This window comes from Periophthalmus magnuspinnatus, chromosome 10 (genome assembly GCF_009829125.3).
Source record: "Periophthalmus magnuspinnatus isolate fPerMag1 chromosome 10, fPerMag1.2.pri, whole genome shotgun sequence".
Classification (NCBI taxonomy): domain Eukaryota; kingdom Metazoa; phylum Chordata; class Actinopteri; order Gobiiformes; family Gobiidae; genus Periophthalmus; species Periophthalmus magnuspinnatus.
This window is the reverse complement of record NC_047135.1, coordinates 16,200,461-16,226,979: the sequence shown is the minus strand read 5'-3', so window position 1 is coordinate 16,226,979 and position 26,519 is coordinate 16,200,461. Positions and strand designations below refer to the sequence as shown.

Sequence of the window (26,519 nt, the reverse complement as noted above, 5' to 3'; positions counted from 1 at the left end):
CAATCCCTAAATTTAACTTTAACCCTAACCTAAACCCCAACCCTGACTTAATCCAACTTGAACATCCAAACCTAAATTAATAACTTGCATTTGTCAGTGGTGCCAAACTTCCTCCTCCTACAGTGGCTGCAGACATATTTTACCAAACATTAAATCATAAAAACGTTTATACATTTTAAAAATTCATTTCTGTCACATATGCTCTGTTCTCTTCTGTCTGAAGGGTTCGCTTCACAAGTCCAGTCTCCTGCACTGAAACACACAGACCTGATTAAGACATGGTTTAGTCATGTTTTAGTCCTAATTAAGTCCTGGTTCATACCTGGTCTTGCATTGGACTGGACTATGCTTTTGAAGGTTCTATAGATGGTCCTGGTTCCACTGTGCTCTGGTCTGGACTTGGTTGGGGTCTGGTCTGGTATGATCTTGTCTGGCTTGGTCCTGGTTTGGTCCGGTTTTGGAACAGTCCAGTCCGCTTGGGTCCCACCTGCTTTAGGTCTGGGGGGGATCTCTCTGGTTCTGGTACAGTCTGGCCCAAAGACATCCAATCGAAAACCTGATCTAGGATGTTCTGAGCCTCATCTTGTTGGGTCCTGATGGTCAGCACTTGATAAGGTCCAGTGCAGATCCTCAACTCAGTCACTTCCCTGAAACAAAACCAGGTCTAAACCAGGACAAAAACAAGACTGAACCAGGACTAAACCAGGACTAAACCAGAGCTAAACCAGGACTACACCAGGACTAAACTCGGACTAAACCAGGGCTAAACCAGGACTTAACCAAGACTACACCAGGACTAAACCAGGACTAAACCTGGATTAAACCAGGGTTTAACCACAACTGAACCAAGACTGAACCAAGTCTAAACCAGGACTAAAACAAGACTGAACCAGGACTAAACCAGGACTAAACCAGAGCTAAACCAGGACTACACCAGGACTAAACTCGGACTAAACCAGGGCTAAACCAGGACTTAACCTGGATTAAACCAGGGTTTAACCACAACTGAACCAAGACTGAACCAAGTCTAAACCAGGACTAAACCATGTCCTAACCAGTACTAATCCAGGAATGAACCAAGAGTAAAACAGGTCTAAACCAGGACCTAACCAGGATTGAACCAGGACTAAACCAGACCTAAACCAGGCCTAAACCAGACCTAAACCAGGACTGAACCAGGAATAAACCAGAGCTGAACCAGGATTAAACCAGATCTAAATCAAGTCTAAACCAGAACTGATTCAGGACTAAAGTAGGATTAAATCCAGAATAAATCAGAACTAAACCAGGACTAAACCAGGACTAAACCAGGACTAAACCAGGACTAAACCAGGACTAAACCACAACTATACCAGGTCCAAATCAGGTCTAAACCAGGGCTAAACCAGGACTGAATCAGGAGTCATCTAAACAAGGACTGAACTATGTCTGAATAAGATTAAACCAGGACTAAACTAAGACTCAACTAACACTAAACCAGGACTAAACCAGTACCTGTTCCTGATCTTTTTGAGGATCCAGCAGAGGAGGAGAAGGACTAGCAGAACCAGGAGCAGAATCACCAGAGAGATGGAGAACAGGTACAGAGCGGTGCGTTCCACGTCCATAATCCAAGTGAGACCTCTGTCCTCGTGTTGCTAAATAGACCAAAGATTATTTCTGATCTTTGATCCATTTAAATCCAAACAAAAGTAAACATAGGGCTTTAAAAAGGAACTAGAGAAACAGTTGGCATAGAAACCTATAGTAAAAAATGTCCAGTTACAGCAGACATGTTGTGAGCATTAATATTATGCATCATGCCTACATCACGCTGGGGGTGCTCCACACGTATCTCGATGGTGGAATGTTCAGCAGTTACCATGGTGACACAATCCACAGATTAGCAAACATAGACAAAAATGTTTTAAGATTGTTTGAAAACTCAAGAAAAAATACAAAATGGATTTAAACATTCAGGAGCTTATGATCAAAACGAGCACTCATGGTCCTGTTAAGGACCAAGGTGAGAGTGACTAACTGAAAAACTGTTGGCTAATGCTAGCTAGTTCGTGATTGTAATTTTGTGTGTGAGAGACCTGTTTAACAGCACAAATCAGATCACCTAAACCAGGTCTTTCTAGTCAGATTGTGTTAAAATAAAGATCAGATTAAAATTTAACAAGCCTTGGTAATGACATCAGCTGCAAAGTATCAATACACATTTCTAGACTTTTCTCTCTCTCTAGTCGTTGCTACAACTCCGCGCCAATGCCCCAGAGATATGTTTTATCAAATACGCGCTTACAGACTAATGAATGGTAAAGCCAGTCCCCATGTCAAAGTATGTAACATGTTTATTTCATGATATTTGTGTCCTGTATTTGCTCTGCTCACAGTTACATGTAAAAGAGGAGGTTTAGTGTCACTTGATGTTCAGCAGAACCACACAAGTTCAGAAATCTCAACTGAAAGTGTGTTAGTTTCTAGTGCAGATGGCACTTTCACACAAATTCTGATCTAATATAAAACACCAAAAGGTTTGCACACTCAACACTTTAAACAAGGCTCTGATATAAATGTGGTCGATGGGTTGGTAGCAGCCCAAACCCTCTGGATTATTCATAATTTACAATAATTTACTGCGGGCTAATGCTAACAACTACAGGAAAAATACAGGTGACTTGCTGACCATGTCTCAGTTCGCCAAAGTACAGTAGCTGCAGCTATTGTTCAGATCATCATTCAAGCTGCTGTTGCCACACTTTTACACAACACTCCAAACCCGAGACAGAGTGATGCTTTCAGAGTTTATTCAGTCTGTGCAGATTTTCACAATAAAATGTTGTTGTTTTTTTATTTACAGAGGAATTGTTTTCAGACAGAACAGTAAAGAACAGTTTATCATCAAGACAATACTATGCAATGTACCGTAATGTGGCTTTGAAAAGAGCTGGGCTCTAAACAAGGTCCAAACCAGGTCTAAACACGGTCTAAACCAGGTCTAAACCAGGACTAAGTTAGATTTAAACCAGGACTAAGCTAGATCTAAACCAGGACTAAACCAAGACTGAACTAGGAGTAAACCAGGGCTAAACCATGGCTAAACCAGGTCTAAACTGGGTCTGAACCAGGACTCAACTAAACTAAAAATATATTAAACTCTGTGTCCAGTTCTAGTGCCGCTTTTAGATTTTCAGATGGATGTGTCACTCTGAGCCCGTATGAGCACCTCTGTGTGGTTGTCTGGGGGGCTGCAGGGGTCGCACTCGGACAGTGGTGCCTCTGTGTGGTCGTGGGCGGAGCTGCTGGTGTTGTTATTGACGTCCATCCGAGCGATGACCTCAGTGACCAGCGTCTTCAGCGTCTGAGCCCTGAGACGCCCAACAGCCAGCACACCCTCGTGATCCACGCTCTGATCGTCCTCATATGACTTCACCACCTGAGAAAGATGAGACTAAGACCAGAGACCAAACCGGAAACCAGACACCAAACCAGAGACTAGATCAGAATCTGAGCCAGGTTTGAAGACCAGAACCAGACTAGGAGTCAGGACTATAGCCTGTATATACTGTATCTCTGGACATATCTACAACCCCAATTCCAATGAAGTTGGGACGCTGTGTAAAAAAAAAAGAAGAAAGAAAACAATGATTTGCAAATCCTTTTTAACCTATATTGAACTGAATAAACTACAAAGACATGATATTTAATGTTCAAACTTTATTGTTTTTATGCAAATATTCACTCATTTTCAATTTGATGCCTGCAACACATTCTAATAAAGCCGGGATCGGGGCAACAAAAGAATGGGAAAGTTGAAAAATGCTTAAAATACACCTGTTTGGAACATTCCACAGGTGAACAGGTTAATTAGAAACAGCTAAGTGTCATGATTGGGTATAAAAGGAGCATCCCCGAAGGGCTCAGTCATTCACAAGCAAGGATGGGGTGAGGTTCACCACTTTTTGAACAACTGTGTGAGCAAATAGTCCAACAGTCTAAGAATAACGTTTCTCAACATACAGTTGCAAGGAATTTAGAGATTTCATCATCTATGGTCCATAATATCATCAAAAGATTCAGAGAATCTGGAGAAATCTCTGCATGTAAGCGACAAGGCCGAAAACCAACATTGAATGCCGGTGACCTTCGATCCCTCAGGCAGTACTGTATTAAAAACAGACATGAATGTGTAAAGGATATTACCACATGGGCTCAGGAACACTTCAGGAAACCGTTGTCAGTTAACACAGTTTGTTGCTACATCGTCAAGTGCAAATTAAAACTGTACCATGCAAAGCGAAAGCCATACATCAACAACACCCCGAAACGCCGCCGGCTTTTCTGGGCCCGAGATCACCTGAGATGGACTGACGCAAAGTGGAAAAGTGTGCTGTGGTTTGAGTTCACATTTCAAATTGTTTTTGGAAATCATGGATGTCGTGTCCTGTGGGCCAAAGAGGAAAAGGACCATCCGCAAAGTTCAAAAGCCAGCATCTGTGATGGTATGTGGGTGTTAGTGCCCATGGCATGGGTAACTTACACATCTGTGAAGGCACCATTAATGCTGAAAGGTACATACAAGTTCTGGAGTAATGTCTTTTTCAGGGACGTCCCTGCTTATTTCATCAAGACAATGCCAAGCCACATTCTGCACGTGTTACAACAGTGTGGCTTCGTAGTAAAAGATAGCCTGCCTGCCTGCAGTCCAGACCTGTCCTCCCTGTCTCCTCCCTGTCTCCCACTGAAAATGTGTGGCACATTATGAAGCGAAAATATGACAACTGAGACCCTGGACTACTGAGCAACTGAAGTTGTACAGTCAGCAAATTCCTCCTGCAAAGCTTGGAAATGCAAATTGGAAATGAGTGAATGTTTGCATAAAAACAATAAAGTTTATCAGTTAGAACATTAAATATCATGTTTTTGTAGTTTATTCAGTTCGATATAGGTTGAAAATGATTTGGAAATCATTGTATTCTGTTTTATTTTTTTAAGTTTTACACAGCATCCTAACTTCATTGGAATTGGGTTTGTATCCCCCTAGCTGCCTTATTCCAAACAGGAAGTGAGCACGGGCACAATTTGACTCTATCAACACCAATTCACTTTCTATTTAAAAATTCCCTTACTCCTCTCTCTGTATCTGCTGCTTGCCATTTGGACCTTAAAATGTTGCTTTTAACTCACTCTACATGATCCTAGGGTTTTTAATTTTCCTATTTTGTTTGTAAATCAAGATATGAACATTAGTAACAGGCCAATCAGGCACCCTCTTTTTCCCGAGGTTGCTCCCGATAGCATCAAACAAACGGGTTTGATTGACAGCATTGCTAAGCACCCGCTCCCTGTCAAACCAGTGATGTAGGCAGGAAGGTGCATTACCTTCAACAGTCTCGCCCTTGATTGGCTCTTTGGTTGCTATGATACTCACAGTTGCATTCTAAATATATAACTGCGCTCCAGATTAGCTGCTATAACTGCTAGCCTTAATCAACTTCATTTGGAGCCGAACACTGTGTGGGTAATGTCACACTCCCTCAGTCCACTTCTTTATACAGGCTATGATAATGTCACACATATGAGTACCTTGTTGGTGATGAGGGACAAGCCGAAGACTCTGAGTCCACAGTGAGTCGCCACCACCACCTCCGGCGCTGTGCTCATCCCTGAACAAAACAAGAGTTTATTTTGGACTAAAACCATCATCAAGGGCAGCAAAACAGAGGAATCAAACCAGAACCCCCCCACCACCCACCCCCTCCTTTACTGAACCAAGACCTGTATAAGCCCAGGATAAAACCCGGTCTAAACCAGCACTAAACCAGATCTAAACCAGGTCTAAACCAGGTCTCACCAACAGCGTCAACACCCAGTTTGTGCAGAAGGCGGGCCTCTGCAATACTCTCGAAGTTGGGCCCGCCCACCATGGCATACACGCCCTCCCTCATCACCGCTGTGATGCCTAGCTGCTTCCCAATCTCCATAGCAACACATCGGAGCCCAGCATCATAGCAACCGGACATGGCGGGAAAACGGGGACCAAACCTGAAACAAAAATAACATGAGACACCTCTGATCTCACAGGGGTCATTATTATACAAGGAGAACAACAATGGGTTCAAAACAGAGCCTTGAGCACTGAGTCTGATTTTTTGCTCCAGTGTCTGACCTCTTTAATATCCCCATTCACACAGTTCCTAGTAAATTGCTGGGTGCAAAATGCCAGAACACTCAGCACTGACCCCCACTGACACATGCACCTGTCCCAGAACAGGCCGAGTAGCTTGTAACCACTGTTCCCTCCAAGCTGCGCGCGTGCGCGCGTGCGCACTGCTGACACGGTCTCCGCGCACAGAAAATCTGTGCTGCGCACAAAAAAATCGAACCGGAGTTGAAAATAAAATAAACACACAACAATTCATTCTGCGCTATTTTCAATGTGAGTCAGTGAGTGTGACCGGTGACGAGCTGCTCCAGACAATGATGTGATTCACATACGTATTTGAACAGCTTATCAACGTCATTGACAGGCTTCCTCATGTGCCGCTACCAGTGTTTTAGCCGATGTGGCCGACGTGGACTGAAAACTCGCTAGTGTTTAACCCCTTAACGTTCCGACGGCCCGCCCTCGGACAAAGATACGCGCGTACGGACGCGTAATTTCGTAATTTCACGCAATGTTTTGCAGCAGTTTTGCGTTTTAAACATGACGAAACGGACAAAACAAAGGAAGTACGCGACCGAGGACACTGTGGATGTTTGTACAAGTTAAAATAAGGACACAATGACAGAAGTTGGTCCGAGCGGGACTCAATCCTCCAACCTCTAACCACTGAGCCACTGTCACAGAATGACTGTCACACGTACAGTGTATTTTTAGTTTGAAGTGTGTGTGTGTGTGTGTGTGTTTGTTCACTGCAGTGTGTGGTTTGTAAATATATATTTATTTTGACCCATACCACTTGTTTTGAATATATTTTATATACAAATACACATTATATATATACAGTAATAGAGCAGCTTGGTGTGCAGATAGAGATTCCTCTCAGTGTGTATTGGTCATTGATACTGTCACTAGTTTATGAGTTGTAAAAATCACATGATCGTGTCATATACTGATCAAGAGTTACTGGACTGTCTCCCAGAGCACAGTAGGACAATCTCACTCAGTGCACAGCAAAAGCTTCACACAATGGCTTATACTCATAATACAAGTCAGAGTTTTACCATAAAAATGTTAAGTGTGTTTTCAACATTGGAATTTACAGTTGTCTTAGTTTGGTTGGAAGCTCATGTTTTGCCATAGTTAAAATAAAATAATTATAATTCCAATAGCATTAACATACTACACAGGTCATGAGCAAGATTTTTGTAATTTTCATTGTATAAGTGGCTAAAGCACTTAATTAAAAGTCTTATAACAGAAATGTAAATACAGTGATTTGATTCTTTTAATAAACCATTTAACTTGGATGGATGCGATGCAACATGACCACAGTGTGCACGTCTGATGTTGCTCACAGTGGTCCATGGGACCCCTCAGGGAGTTTGTGTGTTTGCTCAGACTCGTGAAAAATTAGAGGGAACATTGCTTGTAACTAGAGAAACTAAGCGCGTTTCTGGCTTTATTCACACATACATTCACTGTCCCACATTTCCTATATATTCTTAATCATTTTCCTGTGAAATTGCTACAACTCTGGGAATTAATTTATGGCTTCGTTCACATATGACCTGTTCTAGCGCAAAGCTGGCAAATTCAGACTAACCTGTCTCACGCCAGATTGCTGTATCTCTCTCCTTTGAGTTTTATACATTTATCTGAAATGGCTGTTACTGAAAGCGATCAGGAAAAAGTGGAATATCATGATGGTTTGGTTCAATTCCCGGGTCGCCCAGGCCTTTCTGTGTGGAGTTTTTCATGTTTCTCCCCGTGTCTGGATGGGTTTCCTCCGGGTACTCCGGTTTCCCCCATCAACCAAAACATGAACGCCCTTCAAGACAATTGTTGTTGTGATTTTGGGTGTTACAAAAATAAATGAATTGAAAATTGAATCTCTGCCCACACCTCAGTGCTGCTCTGTGATTGGTTCGGTATCTCAAGATGGATTCTTGTATGTTTGCTGCATTTGTGAATGGGGTTAATGATAAAAACAAAACAAAAACAGAATGTTATATTCTGAATCCACACTGCAGAAGGTGAAGGGACGTGTGTTCAAAGGAGCATCTTTAGACTCATCTGTAGGGCCTCACCTGTCTCACCTGTCAGGCCGCATCTGTCAAGGCCTCACCTGTCAAGACCTCACCTGTCGTCATTGGGGCCACACAGGGGGTTCAGTCCACACAGTCCGGGGAAGTTGATGTGGTCTTTGAGGATCATGATGTCACCAGGTTTGAGAGAATCGTCCAGTGAGCCGGCAGCATTTGTAACCACCAGAGTGTCCACACCCAACAGTTTAAAGACACGCACTGGGAATGTCGTCTAGAGAGAGAGGAGAGAGGGATGAGGCGGAGAGAGGAGAGGAGGGGAGAAAGGTGAGTCTATGCCCAGGAGCTTAAAGATATGCAAGGGAAGGTTGTCTAGAGAGGGAGAATAGTGGAAAGAAAGGGATGAGGAGGATAGAGGAGGAGAAGGAGAGGGGGAGTGGAGGAGGAGAGGGAAAGGGGAGCAGAGGAGGAGCAGAGGAAGAGCAGAGGACATAGAAGACAGTACTAACCTTACACAGAGAGTGCCCTTCGTACATGTGGAAGCGTCCCTGCATACACACACATGTCTTCCCTCTGAGCTGTCCAAAGACCAGACGCCCTGCATGTCCCTGCACTGACTCAGGGAGAGAGGGGGATAGACAGTAAGAGAGAGAGAGGAAGACAGGAAAGACACACAGACATAGACAAAGAGGGAGAGACAGACAACAGACAGGCAGGGGACAGAGGGACAAAGAAAGAGAGACACAGGGAGGGAGAGAGAGGAGAAAGACACACCGAGAGAGACAGAAAAGACAGGGGGGCAGAGGGGGGAGGCACAGAGAGAGACACAGGGGACAGAGGGACAGAGAGATCAGGATCAGATAGAAAGAGACAGAGACAAAGGACACAGATGGACACAAGGACAGACACAGGTTAGACTCATTTCACTTAATTATAAAATTTTATGCTCATGTGTTTATAACCTGATTAGACATGAAACCTGTGGTTTAGAACTGCTTTACTCCTATTTTAGACATGGTTTAGACCCGCTTTAGAAATGGTTTAGTACCTGGTTTAAACCATAGAATGTATGAAGCAGTGGACTAAGGGAGTGTGACGTCACCCATAGTGTTTGACTCCAGTCAATTGAAGCTCATAGAGACTAGCAGTTTAGAGGAAATTTGGAGCTGAGTTCCATATTTAGAACTCCAACTGCAAGTATCATAACAACAATCTAGAGTGAAGCTGTTGAAGGTAAAGACCCTTCCCACCTGTTGGTTTAAGGAGCGGGCACTTACCAGCGCTGTCAATCAAACATGTTACTAAAGCTAGCAGGAGTGACCTCGGGAAAGACGGCACCTAATTTGTCTGTTGTTAATGTTCATATTTGATTTACTGACACAATAGAAAAAGAAAAATACCAGGATCATGTAGAGCGGGTTAATACAAACATTTTAAGACCAAAATTCAGTCCCAGTTTAGTCCTGGTTTAGTACTGGTTTAGACCTGCTTTAAACCCATTTAAGACCTGGTTTAGTACCTGTACTATGGGAGATTCCTGGGATCTGAGAGTAGTTGAAGGCATCCTGGTTCTCTGGCGCCTCAACAAGCATGTCCAGTCCAGACTCACAGATAATACTGTGTTCACAAATGATGGCAATAAAAGTCTTCTGATTCTAATACAGTCTATGGTTTAGACCCGCTTTAGTACGTACTATGGGGGAACTACTGAACTTCTCTGTGAGTAGTTGAAGGCATCCTGGTTTAGTACCTGTACTGTGGGGGAACCCTGGGATCTGGGAGCAGTTGAAGGAATCTTGGTTTAGTCCTAGTTTATACCTGTTTTAGTCCTGGTTTAGACCCAGTTCAGTCCTGGTTTAGTACTGATTTAGTATTGGTTTAGACCCACTTTAGACCCACTTAAGACCTGGTTTAGTACCTGTACTATGGGGGAATCCTGGGATCTGAGAGTAGTTGAAGGCATCCTGGTTCTCTAGCGCCTCAGCAAGCATGCCCAGTCCAGACCCACAGATAATAGCCACCTGGGGGCGGTGCTTTGTGTGAGCCAGCAGCCAATCAGCAGCCTGCTGGTACTCATCGTGGCTGTTAATCAAATGAGACAAAATGAAACAATGATCAGAAATATGAATGTGGCCTGGGGTCAGAGGTAAACATCGGGTTAAGTAATACAGCAATTTTCACACTGCCATTTTGTGTGTCATTCACTCCACACTCTATGAGACACGCCTCTATCCACAGCTGTCCTGGGGCAGACTGGCAGAGGTAAGGCTGCCAATCTGCACCATTGGCCCCTCCCACAACCAACACGCACACACCACATTCATACACAGGCTGGGTGGGTGAAGTGTCATGCCCAAGGACACAACAGTATGAGCGATGGACTTTGTAGCTTAAAGGTTTTGATAATTAAACACAAGTTTAACAGGAGAGCCAGTTCAAAATATCATAATGTTCTGACATGTTGTTTCAGAACTCTTTAAATGAATTTTCCTGCTCCCTATACCTGGTTTAGACCTGTTACAGTCCTGGTTTGGTCCTGGTTTGGTCTTGGTTCAGTTCTAGTTCAGTTCTAGTTTTAGACCTGGTTTAGTCCTGTTTCAGTCCTGGTTCAGTCCTGATTTAGGCCTGGTTTAGGCCTCGTTCTCATGGGAAGAGGCCTTTTGTTTATAAGGCTGTAGACAAAACAGTCTCCACCAGAGGATTTGAAACAAGACTGAACAAAAAACTCAGTCAGGTCTAAATAACCACGACTTAACCAGAACTGAAAATCAAATGAAAAAATCTGTTATTTTCAAAAAATAGATACAAAAATGAGACAAACTAAATCATATTTGGAAAAAAGCAGTGCAAGACACAAAAATGTTTAAATTATTTCATATTGTTAGCACAAAGCTTTTGTCACTTGTAGACTTACAGTGGGAAGAGTAATCACAAATTTTACTGATACACTGTACAATATATAACCCAAGTAAGAGTACTGTCACGCTGTACAGTATATTACACAAGTAAGAGTACTGTCACACTGTACAGTATATTACTAAAGTAAGAGTACAGTCACACTGTACAGTATATTACTCAAGTAAGAGTACTGATACACTGTACAATATATAAGTGAAGTAAGAGTACTGTTACACTGTACAATATATTACTCAAGTAAGAGCAAAAGTATGTAACTGAGTACAGGTCTAAACCAGGATAATCCAATTATGTCATAAGCTGATTCAGTTACATGTTCAGTTAACTCTTTTATTCCTGGTTTAGTCTTGGTTTAGTCCTGCTTTAGTCCTGCTTTAGTCCTGTTTTAGATCTGGTTTACAGGTACACTTAACTCTTTTAGTCCTGGTTTAGTTCTGGTTTGGTCCAAGTTTGGTCCAAGTTTAGTCCTGGTACAGTCTTAGTTTAGTCCTTGTTTAGTCCTCGTTTAGACCCAGGTCAGTCCTTGTTTAGTCCTAGTTTAGTCCTGTTTTAGACCGGATTTAGACCAGGTTCAGTCCTGGTTGTTCTTTTAGTCCTTGTTTAAGTTCATGGCTAAAAACAAAATTAAGCTAAAATATATCAAATAATAATGTAACTTTTGACATTTCTCTATATTCTGGGATACAGGAGGACGGGAGTGCATCTGACATACAAGGATATATCAGGAAGAGATGGCATCTGACACATTCACAGATACAATTCTTACCTGATGGTGTCTTTGCTGTGCATTTTGTTGGTTTTCAAAATAAAAGTTGAAAAATCAGAAAATGGGTCTCCAGTTGAAGTCTGACAGTGGTGTGAAGAAATACAGTAGTGGTAGTAGTACCACTACTAGTAGTAGTAGTAGCAGTAGCAGTAGTAGTATAAGTAGTAGTAGTAGTAGTAGTAGTAGTAGTAGTAGTAACAGCAGTAGTAGTAGTAGGAGGAGCAGGAGGAAAAGTGCAGTGAAGGAGACCGAGTGACTGGAGAACAGAGCTTTTATAATTGGTATATCACATGATTCTGATTGGCCAAGTAGGAGTCATATGATTTTGATTGGATGACAAGTCTCCACTCATAAAAAGGACCAATCAGAGCCCTGCATTACTAAACCAGGAGAACTAAACCAGGTCTTAAACAGAACTAAATCAGGTCTAAACTAGGACTAAATCAGGATTAAACCAGGACTAAACCAGGACAAAAACAGGACTAAACCAAACTAAATCAGGACTGAACCAGAACTAAACCAGGATTAAGGCAGGACTAACCTAGAACTGAACCAGGCCTAAACGAGAACTGAAACAAGACTAAACCAGAATTGAACAAGGACCAAACCAGCATTAAACCAGAACCCAACCAGGACTAAACCAAAACTAAACCAGGTCTAAACCAGGACTAAACCAAAACCAAGACCAAACCAGGTCTAAACCAGGACTAAACCAAGACTAAATCGGGACTAAACCAGGACTAAACCAGAACTAAGCCAGAACCAAACTGGGAGTAAACCAGCAGTAAACCAGGACTTAACTACGACTAAACCAGGTCTAAACCAGGTTTAAGCCAGGACTAAACTAGGATTAAACCAAGACTAAACCAGTAAACCAGGTCTAAATCAGGACTAAACCAGGACTATACCAAAAATAAACCAGAAATAAACCGGGACTTCACAAGGACTAAACCAGAACTACATCAGGTGTAAACTAAGACCAAACCAGGACTAAACCTGACCTAAACCAAAACTAAACCAGGACTAAACCAAAACTAAACCAGGACTAAACCAAAACTAAACCAAGGCTACACCTGGACTAACCAGGACTAATTGAAGACCAAATCAGAACTGAAGCAGTACTAAGCCAGAACTAAACCAGGACTAAAGAAAGACTACACCAGGACTAAACCAAGAGCCAGATTTAGGGTTTAAACTGGAACTAAACCATGACAACAAGACTACAAAACCAAATCTACATCTTCAGCCGAAATAGTGTGATAGGCCTTAAAATAACTTCTGAACTTTTGGCTTTTGCGTTGATTTCAGTCAGGAGTGTGCATGTGCCTCTGTGAGTGTACATGAGAGCCCAGAAGCGTGCATGTGGTTGGTATGAGCGAGCATGTGAGCGTGCACGTTTTGTAATGAGCAACGTCTGACTGTGATCACCAACCTCGTTCAATCAATAAAACTGAACCAGGACTAAACCAGAACTAAACCAGGACTAAACAAATATTGAACCAGGACCAATCCAGGACTGAACCAGGTCTACACCAGGATTGAACCAGAACTAGACTGAAACAGGACTTGACTGACCTGGGATTAAACCGGGACTGAGCATGATCCAGTATTCTGTGTCTGGTATTTAGAAATCTCCAAAAGTCAAATCCACAAATGGTTTTCCCTGATAATTTCAAACAATGACAAGGTCCATTCTCCTGCTATATTTATCCACCCACACCACAACATCTGGGAGGGCATCTGACACACCACAACATCTGGGAGGGCATCTGACACACCACAACATCTGCAGATTAACTAAATATTTGACTTGCCTCCATCTCAGTCTAACAAGAGGATGGGAGGGCATCTGACACACAGGGGAGTTATCAGTGTATCAGTGTGTGACTGACATGAGGCTGACATGCACATTAAGTGTGAAACTCCTCGTGCACATCCTCACATGCTTTTATTTTAATGTATTTTTTTAGCTACAAAGTTACAAACTGTGGCTTTAACAGCTGATGCGCTTTAGCTCCCAGGGTCCAGTATTGGACTTTGAACTATTTATATTAAATAAATCTAATGTGTTACAGTCATGCTTGCTTGCTTGCTTATTTGCAAAGAGAGAATTTAAAACAACTCTTGCATATTTGACAAAGTAATGTGAGTAATTTATTTGAGTAATTTTGGCTCGGATGTTACAAGTTTTCATAAAAAACACTTAAATATATCCAGGAGGAATAATTTGAAAAAAAAACTGAATCAATTTTTTTTTAGGAATAATAATTGATACCTATGGAGGAGGAGGCCCTTCCTGGACCTGGACTGAATCATGACTCTCCTCAGTCTGTAGGTCCTCTACTCAGAGGCAAGAATCTGAAAAATGTGATACTGGGAGCTCCTTCTCTCTCTCAAAAGTGGTCAAAGAAGAGAGAGAGACTCATTGCCTCTTTCCTCTCTCTCCCTCCCTCTCTCTCCCTTTCTCTCTTTGACCAGCAGTCTCCTTTCTCTTCCTCTATCTCTTTTCTCTGTCAGTCTCTCCTCACTCTTTCTTTTCATTTTCTCTTTTTCCTTCTTTCTTTCTCTTTGTCTCATATCTCCTTGTCTTATAGATCCTCATTTTGTCCCTCCTCGTTTCCGTGCTTGACCCCTAGCTCCTTGTCTCCTAGCTCCTGGCTGGATTCCTACATCATGTGAGGTTAGCTGCTGTGGATCATGAGGCTGTAATTGGAGCAGGACTCTCAGACCTTCAGCTCTTCATTAAAGTCTATAAAAGTCAGAATCTAAACCATAACCCCAGGCTAACTACTCTGCCAACACTCAGAGAGATCAGGAGTCTAACTCACAACCTTCTTAGTGAGAGGAGGAGACAGGATAACCACTGCCACAGGGAGAACATGTGACTCAGGATGTGTCAGTTTTTACAGTAAAATGGCCACACTTATTCTCTGCTAATCCTGCTCTGTTCTCCTGGCTCTGCTCTGGCTCTGCTCCTCTAGCTCTGCTCCTCTGACTCTGCTCCTCTGGCTCCATTCCTCTGGCTCCGGTCTCCTGACTCTGCTCTGGCTCTGCTCCTCTGGCTCTGCTCCCCTGGTTCCGCTCCCCTGGATCCGCTCCTCTGGATCCGCTCCTCTGGATCCGCTCCTCTGGATCCGCTCCTCTGGATCCGCTCCTCTGGATCCGCTCTCCTGGCTCCGCTCCTCTGGCTCTGCTCCTCTGGCTCTGCTCCCCTGGCTCTGCTCCCCTGGATCTCTAAACTCTGATTCAATGACAAGATAGTGGTTGTAGTGTTGAGCTTTTATGTTCATCTTATGAATGCAGAGTTAAAGTGCAAGAGAAAAATACAATCCATTCAAAAAAATAAGTGCAATCAGCAATCTCTTGTATTAATTTCACATTCCAGTATATGCAATATTGTGAGCTCAGCAAGTTGTAATAAAGCAGTTACAACAAATTGCTAATAAAAGGTGACTTATTTTAACTTGAAAACAATAAATGAATTTATCCCAGGTCAAATATTGATTAACTCTTAGCATATCATTAGCATCTTGCATGAGGCTGCGTGGCTATTGATTTATAATAAGAACTGGATAAGCCATTCCCCCTCTGTCCCCGGGTGAGATCCATTGTTAGGTTAAATAACTGTGCTTAGCTATTCTGCATAACCACTGCCATTTGTATTGCTATAGTTCATTATTGTACCAGTGCTCATGTGAATAAGAGAGCTAGATTACAGCTGTGTGATGCAGCTGTATGTTCAGGTCATGTACAAGATATTCTACATCTATAAATCTAATCTAATAACTAAGCAGGGCAATGACTTATTGATAGACATGTGCTGACTCATGACTCGTCACCCTGATTAAGCCAGCAAAATATGCCTCAGCAGTCAGAGAAAGAAACAACAAGTGTGCTCGTCACAGTCTGATTAGATTGCGCAACATGCCAAGAGGCCTGGCTGGCCTGTGTACCAACGAAGAGGCACTAAGTCTAAACCATGGTGGCCTCCTACTATATATGCATATAAAAATTCATTGTATAAGCGTAAACATTCAGTCTCTGCCTAGGAATGTCAGTTGCACAGAATCCGTGTACAAGTATTGCTCTTCACTGGTTGATGAAGTAAATTCTTCTTTGAATTTCATCTCTGGGTCATGGTTATTCATCATCTTAGCAGAAACTAACGAGCACGAGAGGAAATGGCTGATTTCCTCAACACCATCAGTGGCACTTCCTCTAGGGGCAGCCACAGGTATTGCAGATCAGAAGAATTCTCCAATAGAGCACAATGAATATTTTGGGAATTCAAACACCCGTGTTTGGCTGACAATATCCACAACTTTTACAAAGGTGGGATTTTGTAGGGTTTTTTCTGTATTTTCACATCATGAACTCTTTAGAATTTTTAAATCCTTAAAACGGCTAAAAATTCGCTTTGTAAGATTTAGCCTAGCCCTTCTCTGAGCCAGCACCAGCTCTGTTCAAGTAACTAGTTGCTGATTGATTAGAACTGATCACGTAGTGCACATTTTTGATGTCACACGATGGGTGGTGGTGTTAAGCCAGTATTATTGGAAGTATATATATATATATATATATATATATATATATATATATATATATATATATATATATATATATATATATATATATATATATATATAAATAATGTACACATTCTATATAATTCTCCCTTGAAAAATGGAGACGTGTCAAACCTTGCATAAACAGAACACAAAATCTTCTGTAAAATTTTGCGCCGATGAGCACAGGCCATTGAAAGCAACATGACTTTATGTTTGGTTCATCTTCCAGATCTTATTATACTTCCATGTGCATGACATGAAGAAAATTACTGTTAGCATAAAAAACGTGGCTAACTACCGGTAAGTAATTTACAAACCAATGAATAATAGTCTCACATAGTGCATTCAAATGAACTGGAAACATGCCTGAAAACAGAACAGCACTATAAAATAAAGATCACCTTGACCTTATGGTTAGTTTTTGTTTTATTTGCATACAACAAGTTAACACATGGTGAATGATTGTACAGATTATTCAAAATAAATACTGTTTTTGTTTTTTTGTTTGTTTTTTTTCTTCTTAAAAACAGTGTAATAAAGGTTTTTCTTCTCAAAGGAAACTCTAGGACATTTCATGAGTCCCTGAGGCTGAGGATCTTTTGTGATTAGGTTAAATCACTCAAACTCCACACAACAATAATAAATGTATTATTCAAAGCTACAGTATGTAGCTTTCTGCAGGTGATCCATCACCTGCATGATTCCATGAAAATACAAAGTTAAACCCATACTTCGGAATATTCTCTATGGAGATAGATACACTTATGCCATACTGTGGAATATTATAAAATGGAACAATATTTCCATAGAAATAAGCAGAAGGAGGCCCTCCTACAGGCCAATTACAGCAGAACTAAGTAACCCCTGCCCCTACACTAGCAGCATATATTCTGCATGCAGACGTAACTGCGTACTAAAGCAAAACCTTTTTCAATTACATAAGTAAAGCAATGATACCACAAGTAATACATACATAACTTATGTGATCAATGACAACATGGCCAGATCTGTGTCTCACTCTTTCACCCTTCTCTTTCCTTGAGCTCTCACCATTCCTCAAATGCCTTTGCCAGATTGACCTGTGTTGGCCCTGTCCCATTCACGTTTTCTTTTCCTTGCGTCCCTGACAAAGGCTTCCTCTGTCTTTTAGTTGGTTGCGCCATGGCTGACACCTCACAAATGAACACTGGACACTTATTCTTCTAATGAATTCTGGACAGCACCGAAAAGGTGTGTGTCGCTAACTCAGTTACCTGTATTTATATATGCTGTAAAGCAATTTGTCTATCAGATGCTGAGAGTTGACTGTGGGTTGATGGCAGCCAAGTTGCAAGTTGCATGCCTGGTTTTTCTGCACAGAAACAACTGGGGGATTCAGCAGACCCTTCAAACTCCTTAAAATCACCTTTGTAACAACCAGAGGGACTTTGAAGGATGTTAAATAATAATAAAAAATGTTACTTAGTTCTGCTTTAAGAGTCAGGTTTGTGGCATTACACACCTGTTCACAGTAAGGATACCTGTTGTGCAGTGCAATAAACACAAACAAAATGTAAAAAACATTCTTTTATTTTAGTCTGTTTTTTGGAAAAAAGTTACATATTGTGGCTTTAATTTCAAAATAAAACAATGAACACTACTCAAAGCAGACTAGGTACTTTTGAAATCATAATACTACCAGTACATTAACTTACAGTCAAAAATAAAAGTACAATGACATTAAAGCAAATTTTTTAAACTAAACAAAATGTATAAGGCCAAAGCTGACCTCATGTCAATGGTTAGGAGGCTTAGGAGGAGGAGAACACACAGGTACCACTATAGCTGACACAAGCATCAAATGTTTATGTAGGAGCTAGTTTATTATTTGTGGGTCTGGAGTTCTAACTGATCCTGGTTCTTCTAAGATGGTTGCTCTAATGGAGCTGTTTGATGGAGCTTTGTTGAAGCTTTGTTGGAGCATTGGTTGAAGCTTTGAGGGCGCTTTGGTTGATCTTTAGTTGGATCTTTGATGGAGCGTTGTTGGAGCTTTGATGAAGCTGTGATGGAGGTTTTATTGGAGCTTTGTTGGAGCTCTGATGGAATTTTGATAGGGGTTTGATGGAGCTTTGATGGAGCTTTGATGGAGCTTTGATTGAGTTTTGGTGAGGTTTTGATGGAGCTTTCTCGCTGTCTGACATGAAATTAGACTAAACTTTTCCAAAATTATTTCTATTTCTATTAAGTACCAAAATACCAAAGTTTACATACAGTCAGAATTTTACATACAGTCAGAAGTTTACATACAGTAAGATTAATATGAATTTAAACAATTTGGGAAAGCCCAGATGATGATGCCATGTCTTTGGAAGCTTCTGATAGGGTTATTGACAACTTTTGATTTAATTAGAGAGAACCTGTGGATATATTTGAAAGTACACCTGAAATGTTCATCTGTTCCAACTATTTTACATAAATAGTATACATTCCCATAGTATACATACTATGGGAATTTCCGGCCATCATACTGCTCAGGAAAGAAACGGCTTCTATATTCCAGAGATGAACATGCTTTGGTACAAAATGCACATACCAACCCAAGAACAAAAGCTAAAGACCTTATGAAGATGCTGGCTGAAGCTCTTACTAGCTTCAGCCAGCATCTTCACAAGGTCATTATGCCCAGGGAAAACTGCACAACACTTCACAAAATAAGTAGCATCATGAGGAAAGAACATCATGTGGAAATACTGAAGCAACATCTGAAGACATCAGCCACGAAGTTAAGCTTGGGCACAACTGGGTCTTCCAGTCACCCGAAGCATACTCCCAAACTGGTTACAAGGTGGCTTAAGGATAACAAAGTCAATGTTTTGGAGTGGCCATGACAAAGCCCTGATCTCAATCCTATTGAAAATTTATGGGCAGAAATAGAAAATAGAAATATAATTTATTTTGGTAATCCCAATTGTCTTAAATCAGGAAAAACTAAGTCTGATGTCATGTCAGAGAGTGACTGAACTGAAGAAGTGACTTGGATGAGCAACAAAATGTCTTCACTCACTTTATAACTTTTTGTCCAGTTGAATTTTTCTTTTACTATGGATCATACCTGGACGACTAAGGGATTACACAGACATCAGTGAGAAAAGAAAGAGGTCCGTGAGAAAAGTATGTGTCTTTTTATGTAGTGCATGTAAACTTCTGGTTACAATTGTATTTAGAAGACAGGAAGTACTTTGTTAAGTTTGGAAACTGTCTCAGATCACGGACCCCTGGCCTGTAGGGTGTTGGGGGACCTAGGATTGACCCCCCTGGGGTCACTTTCTACCTGTTGCTGTTAAGCCCAAAGCCAGCCCTAGCTTCCAGGGGGCCCTTACATTGAATTTGTCTCTGGGGCCCCCAACAGCGGATGCCTCCTGGCTCAGCTATTGGTGACTCACATTTGACAGCATTATGACTCTGCTCTCATCATCTTGACCAATTGTATTTGTATTAATGTGACCAACATCAGACCAAAAACACCCAGAATGTTACAGCTTCCATAGTCACAAAAACAGTAGACGAACATATGGGGGGGAAGGGAGGGATAGATATCTTGCTACTATAGAACAAATGTAATTGTTTTAGAGGGATATTTAGGCTGCTGTAAACACATAAGCCCTGTGTCCAATAAAACTTTGTACATTATTTTCAATATAAATGTATGGGCTCTTGGGGGCCCTCTGGTGACCTTGGGGCTCTAAGCAGCTGCTTAGTCTGCTTATAGGCTGGGCTGGCTCTGGCTAAGCCAGTTAATATGCAGAAATAATGTGTCCTACCACAACTATGGAGATGACACTTAGATCTCTGTCTCACTGGCAGCAGGCGAATATGGACCAGTGGATTCACTCTGCCACTGCATCCAACAGATCAGTGTATGGAGGCAAAACAACTTTCTTCAGCTAAACCCACAGAAGCAAAGAGAAAGTATCAGCAGTCACCTCCAGTCTCTCTTTCTAAAACTTTCAAATCAGGCTAGAAATCCAGGGGGTAATAATGGACTCAGACCATAGACCGTATATATAAATGGACATAGCTAACTTGTTAGAGACCGCATTCCAAATAAGAAAGGAGCATGGCAGCGCTGGCTCCATTTCACTTTGTATTGAAAAACTGTCTCCCTTCTGCTGCTGTCAGGCTGCTGCTGTTAGTCTTCAAATGTTTGTATTAAACTTCTCTATATGATCCTGGTATTACTATTTCGCTACTGTGTTCGTAACTCAAGATATGAACATTAATAACAGACAACTCAGGTGCCTTCTTACCCCAAGGTTGCTCCTGCTAGCATTAGCAACAATTGATTGATTGACAGCATAGCTAAACGCCCACTCCCTGCTAAAACAGCACTGCAGTACCTTCAACGGCCTCACTCCGGATTGGCTCTTTGGTTGCTTCATTTGACTGGAGCCAATATGGGTGATGTCACACTCCCTTAGTCCACTTCTTTATACAGTCTATCACTCAGAATTGAACTTTACATCAAATCAATAACATCAGCAGCTTTTTACCATCTATAAAACATTGCAAAATTCAAAGGTAAACTGTCTAAATCAGACTTGGAGAGATGTGTTCATGCATTTGTCTCAAGTAGGTTAGACTACTCTACTGTAACAGCCTGATCAGTGACCTCTCCAAACAATGCATTAAGACAGCTGCAGTACATCCAGAATGCTGCTGATACTTGGGTACTGACTAGAACCAGGAAGTACGAGCACATAAGTCCTGTGGCCCAGAGAATAGACTTCAAAATAGCTCTGCTTGTGTAAAAGTCTCTCCATGGCCTAGCACCAAAGTACATCTCTGACATGTTAGTGACATATAAACTATCTCATACTCTGAGGACTTCAGGGACTGGCCTCCTTCTGGTTCCCAGAGTCAGGACTAAACATGGAGGATCAGTGTTTCAGTTTTATGCAGCTAAAAGCTGGAACAGTCTTCCTGAAGATGTGAGAAAGGCCTCTACTTTGACAATTTTTAAATCCAGGCTCAAAACAGTTCTGTTTAGCTGTGGGCATGACTGAAAGGTATTTGTTTTGCATATATTAATTTTATGATTATTTATGTTTTGATTTGTTGTATTATGATTTTAAAGTCTTTCTTATTATGGACAGCACTTTGACTTACTTTGTGTACAAATTATGCTGTACAGATAAACTTGCCTCGCTTTGCCTCACCTTCTCCTCTCCTCCTCCTCCTCACCCACAACTCCTCTTTACCTGCTTTTCCTCTTCGCTTCCTCCTTGCCCATACCTCCTCCTCTCACTTCCTCTTCTTTCTCACCTCCTCCTCCTCATCACCCCCGTCTTTTGCCCGTAAATCAAGATATGAACATAAATAACTGAATCATGAGCTCCCTTCTTTCCGCAAGGGAAGAAGGCAGACCTTCAACAGCCACGCTCCTTATTAGCTCTTTGGTTTGACACTCGGATTTCCAAATATGGTGTGTGGTCCTCAACACAGAACAGACCCTCCCATACCTCCTCTGGTTCTTGTCATTATTTTTATTTCATCAGAAAATAAAGATTCCTTCACACAGACAGCATACAGCAGGTCTATCTAATTCTGCTGTTCTACACGCCATGCACACGCCTCCACAACACAGATGTGATGGGACCGAACTCATGCACAAATCATTATCAGTTTTTATGTATAACTGACACTTTACACGGCTCATTTTTCAGAATGAAACCAGAGGCACAAAGACAAAGTATTCGCCCATTTACAAATGTGTGAGTTTAGTTTAATATTAAATGTGCGGATAAAGCTCACACTGAGCTCATTTTATAAACGCTATTCTCCGCTTCAGTCTTTTGTTTCATTGTTTAACTGATTTGAAGAACTCTCGCAGCAGACTCTTCATTCTCTCCATGTTGGCGGTATCCGGGCGCAGATCCAAGTCCAGACCGAGACCATGGTCCAGACCGAGTCCCTGGTCCAGACCGAGTCCGTGATCCAAACCCGGGTCCAGTCCTCGAGCCTGGGCTGTGTGTAGACCCTCGATGGCCGACGAGAGCCAGATTAACCGCTTCAGACTCTGCACAGTGCGGCCGCGGTCATGCATCAACTGGTGCTCCGACACCGCCCTCCGACTGAAAAAGGAGGGTAGACAGAAAGCGGAGAGGATGGAGAAAGAGGGCAAAGGAGAGAGGTTAGATGAAGAGGGGAAGGAAGGTGAGAGGGGAAAAGGAGAGAGGAGAGAGAGGGGGGAGAGAGAAGAGAGAAGACAGAAAGAGGAGAGAGGGCAGAAAGGAGAAATAGAGGAGGGGGTGAGAGAGAAAGACAGCATAGTCCTCAGTGAGTCAGCAAGAGCAGTCAGGTCTGTTTATCTGGTAAATGGAAGCAGTGCCATGCCCAGCTACACCCTGTATGGGCCTGGTTTAGACCTGGTTTCAACCCTGTGCTGTGGTCTGTGTGAGGGGTATGTGAGTGTGAGGTTAAGATTTGCATTCTCACCTGTCGCTCTGACACAGTCCTGAGGTGAAGAGCATCAGCAGCACTGCACACGACACAAGCTTCACTGACACCCACATCTGAAACAACACACAGGATCTGTGTTTTTATGTACAGATGTAAATTTCCAGCTGCTACTGTTTATGTTTGTGTCTATTGTTTAAGAATATTATAGTTTATCTTTAATTAAGATTAATTTTGTCTATTAGTTTACCTGGGTTACTTTCTATTATATTGTGCCATTGGTTTGAATTTTTCTGAGTTGAACAATTCATACTTTAAAATACAATAATAAATTAAGCTTTTTGTTATATTGTAATATATATCCTTAAACTTACTTCCGCCTCTGCCTCTGATTTGAGCATATCATACCCATTCTTATCTGCGTCTTTGGTTGTTGTTGTGAGCTATAGTTTAAAAAAAAAGGTCACTTGTGGGCATTTTGGCATGTCCCCTCTTGCTTGGTTACACATAATTTACTAACTGTAACTTTAATTGTAACACCTCAAGTATAATCTCAAGTATAAACATGTGTGACTCAGGACAAATGTATAACCAGTGTTGGGAAGAATACTCAAAATGTATCTAGTTACAGAATGCCAAATACCTGCATTAAAATTTAATGTATTTTGTAATGTAGTCTGTTACATGGTCCAGATCTGTATTCTGAATAGTTAGTATACTTTTACATTGAGTCACATTTTATCATAGTGTAAAAACATGGCACAGAATTAAAAACAGCTTTATATTTGTTTCATCATTTGATCTACATTTCATTATCACTGATCAGAGAAGGACAAATCACTGTTCACTCACCAAAAGAGCAGAATTTTCCATTTTCTTACTAAAATGGTGCGATTTGAAGCCAAAATTGTGTGATCAATACTTCAGTGTGTTCTTTTAGTTTTAGGAAAGTAACTGTGTTATGAATACCACCAAAACAAAGAGTAACTACCAAATACAATTACTCAAATTGCATATTGTGAAAATGTATTTTCGGGTCATGAATTTAGTTAAGTCAAGTCACTTATTGCCCCTGACCAAGAGATCAAATCCATCATAACTTAGATTTGTTTATGATACCACAGCACAACGAGTAATCTGTTATTCAGTTTTTTTCCACTTTGAGCTGAGCTTGTGATTCAAACTCTGGTCTCCTGTTTAAACCCTAGCACCTGCACTAGGTCCTGTCGCCACAAGCTGTGCAGAAATAAAGAAATAAAGCTGATTAAAAATGTTGTCCTGTAACATTTGAAGATTGTTACTGCTTAAGCAGAAAATATATTTATGATTTAATTAAAACAGAAATTGAACCAAAACATATTTAACATAACAGATAATACAAATAACACCAATCTCCACCTCTTAGCCAATGTAACACAGATCCAAACCAGGATTGAGACAAGGCTAAACCAGAACTAAACCAATACTGAAACTGGACTAAACCAGGACTAAACCAGGACTGAAACTGGAATAAACCAGGATCAAAATTGGACTAAACAAAGACTAAACCAGAACCAAAACTGGACGGAAGCAGGACTGAGCCAGGACTAAACCAGGATTAAACCAGGGCTAGACCTAGAGTGAACCAGGACTAAACCAGGACTGCACCAAGACTACACTAGGACTAAACCAGGACTAAGCCAGTACATCCAAATCTCTAAAATCTAAAATGTAAATAACTAAATTAAAGAATTTGAATATTTCTGAAACTGATGGAGATTATTTCACTGCAGTTATATTCCAAAGTATCCTCATAAATCTAATCTGTAATGCACCATAATCCTCCAGCACCAGGCTCACATTTGGTCCACTGGGCCTGACAGGTTTAACCCAGTGACACTGAATGATGGGTCAAGTGCAGGTTTAATCCTGAGACACTGAAGGATGGGTCAAATGCAGAGATAACATTTCAGGGACAATAAAGGGTTCAAGAGTGATGAAATCAGTCTGCAGTCCTTTACTTTATTTCCTGTCCTAATTCAGAACCAAATCCGGACTAAAACAAGAAATTAACAGAACTAAACCAGAACTGAGCCCGTATTAATCCTGGTCTAAACCTGGTCTAAATCTGGCCCTTGACTTTGCCCCTGGACCTGTTTAAATAGAATAGGCATGAACAGGCATCAGGAGTAAAAAGAGTACTTACTGTTTCTGATGAGCAGCTTCTTCTGGGTCTGAAGCTGAACCAGCTGTAGACCATATATAGATGACTCCGCCCCCTCATGCAGACTGAGCATCTCACTGGAGGATTATTGTGTAGGTTTTGAATTGTGAGATGAGTTGAATAGTTTGAATCAATTCTGAAAGTTCAGAATCACTATGTTGTTTTTAAATGGGTCCAAAGACGAGACTATCTGCGTTTTCTCCAGCTCAAGTTGTCTCCTCATTAAAGTTTAGACCAGTGCTTTTGAGTACCATCAGTTGTAAACCAGGTCTTAACCAGATTTAAACCAGGTCTATAACAGCGCTATTCTAGATACAGGGCTAAACCAGGACTGAACCAGGTCTAAGCCAGGAATGAACCAGGACTGAATGGGTCTAAAGCTATAGAACAGTAAATATGAAATCAAATCCTCATGACATTGTGTTTAATCCATCATCGTCAGTGTTTGTGGGTCATATTGTTTGGATATTTTCATGACAAAATGCAGATTTAATGTAAAAACTGTTTTACTGAGCGGATCAGGAAGGTCTATCTCAGAGCCACAGACCAAACCAGGACTTGGGCTCACAAAAGAACAAAACAATTCAACAAAAAGACCCACCTCAGCTGAACCAAGGACCAGGTCTAGACCCGGTTCAGTCTTGGTTTAGGTCTGGTTGAGTCCTGGTTTGATCTTGGTTTAATCCTGGTTAGGTCCTGGTTTAGTTCTTGTTCAGTCCTCTATTTTAGTCATGTTTCATCTGTTTCAGTCCTGGTTTAGTCTCTGATTGCATCGCTTGTGCAGCTTGTTCATTATAAACTGAGTGTATATTATGGGATGCATGGGCCCTAGATACGGTGGCCTGTTGCTGCGGTGGCTGCATCAGGGCTTCGTCGTCACGGAGATGTGTTTGAGCTGAGAGACACGCGGTGCTCTCTGACCCACAGACTCGTTAGACTCGTTATCGTCGTTAGGACTGATCTCTGGACAGAGGACTGACCACAGGATGCTGTTGCCTCGGATTTGAGGCCATGACGTGGATCTGGCTCTGGACTGTAACTTTAGACTCTGTGGAGATTTGGCAGGTTTTACTCCAGATGCCCTTCCTGCCTTTGGGCTGGGCACAACAGCAGTATGTGCTTTTGTGAATGTTCCACATTTGCAGGTTTGATTCCTGCATCTCTTTGTCCTCAGGCAACACATTTCTCGAGTATGTCTCTGTGGCTGTGGTGTGGACAGTGTAGTTTCCTCAGAAAAGCCTCTGGAGTTTTGTTTCATTTACATCTTTCAGTAGCACTGCCCCCCACTGGTACACTCTACTCAAACTTTATAAACTGTGCAGTGTGATGGACAAGTTCTTAATTGCCCCGTCTCTGTAGGCACGTGCGGCCTTTGGCTGAAGATAGAATGTACTTTGCACAGACCTGAGTGTAACTCCAGCTATGTCCAGAAGAGGGC

At 41.6% G+C, this 26,519-nt stretch overlaps 2 protein-coding genes across 3 annotated transcripts; both read right to left on the bottom strand.

Moving 5' to 3' along the window:
* Positions 1-2,836: 2,836 nt before the first annotated feature.
* On the bottom strand, positions 2,837-12,016 carry pnp4a (purine nucleoside phosphorylase 4a). 2 transcript variants are annotated; one of them, XM_033973684.2, is made up of 7 exons: positions 11,876-12,016; positions 10,112-10,275; positions 8,703-8,806; positions 8,292-8,467; positions 5,840-6,030; positions 5,572-5,651; positions 2,837-3,421 (listed from the first exon to the last, which is right to left on the bottom strand). In XM_033973684.2, the coding sequence occupies exons 1-7, from the start codon at positions 11,896-11,898 to the stop codon at positions 3,176-3,178; spliced, it is 984 nt and encodes a 327-aa protein (XP_033829575.1). In that variant the 5' UTR covers positions 11,899-12,016; the 3' UTR covers positions 2,837-3,175. The 2 variants fall into 2 exon arrangements, with proteins under 2 accessions (XP_033829575.1, XP_055080687.1); XM_055224712.1 differs by lacking the exons at positions 10,112-10,275; positions 11,876-12,016 and adding an exon at positions 9,713-9,803.
* A 10,216-nt stretch (positions 12,017-22,232) lies between these two features.
* On the bottom strand, positions 22,233-25,080 carry pth4 (parathyroid hormone 4). Its single transcript, XM_055224714.1, has 3 exons — positions 25,064-25,080; positions 22,918-22,994; positions 22,233-22,553 (listed from the first exon to the last, which is right to left on the bottom strand). The coding sequence occupies exons 2-3, from the start codon at positions 22,992-22,994 to the stop codon at positions 22,280-22,282; spliced, it is 351 nt and encodes a 116-aa protein (XP_055080689.1). The 5' UTR covers positions 25,064-25,080; the 3' UTR covers positions 22,233-22,279.
* Between the last annotated feature and the right edge of the window lie 1,439 nt (positions 25,081-26,519).

Excerpts from the sequence above, each read along its gene's own strand:
- pth4 (XM_055224714.1), bottom strand. The coding sequence starts at position 22,994 with ATGTGGGTGTCAGTGAAGCTTGTGTCGTGTGCAGTGCTGCTGATGCTC. Across the intron at positions 22,554-22,917 it reads GGACTGTGTCAGAGCGACAG|TCGGAGGGCGGTGTCGGAGC; the intron begins GTGAGAATGCAA and ends CTCCTTTTTCAG.
- pnp4a (XM_033973684.2), bottom strand. The coding sequence starts at position 11,898 with ATGCACAGCAAAGACACCATCAG. Across the intron at positions 6,031-8,291 it reads TGTGGCCCCAATGACGACAG|GTTTGGTCCCCGTTTTCCCG; the intron begins GTGAGGTCTTGA and ends TTTTTGTTTCAG. Across the intron at positions 5,652-5,839 it reads ACTGGGTGTTGACGCTGTTG|GGATGAGCACAGCGCCGGAG; the intron begins GTGAGACCTGGT and ends TGTTTTGTTCAG.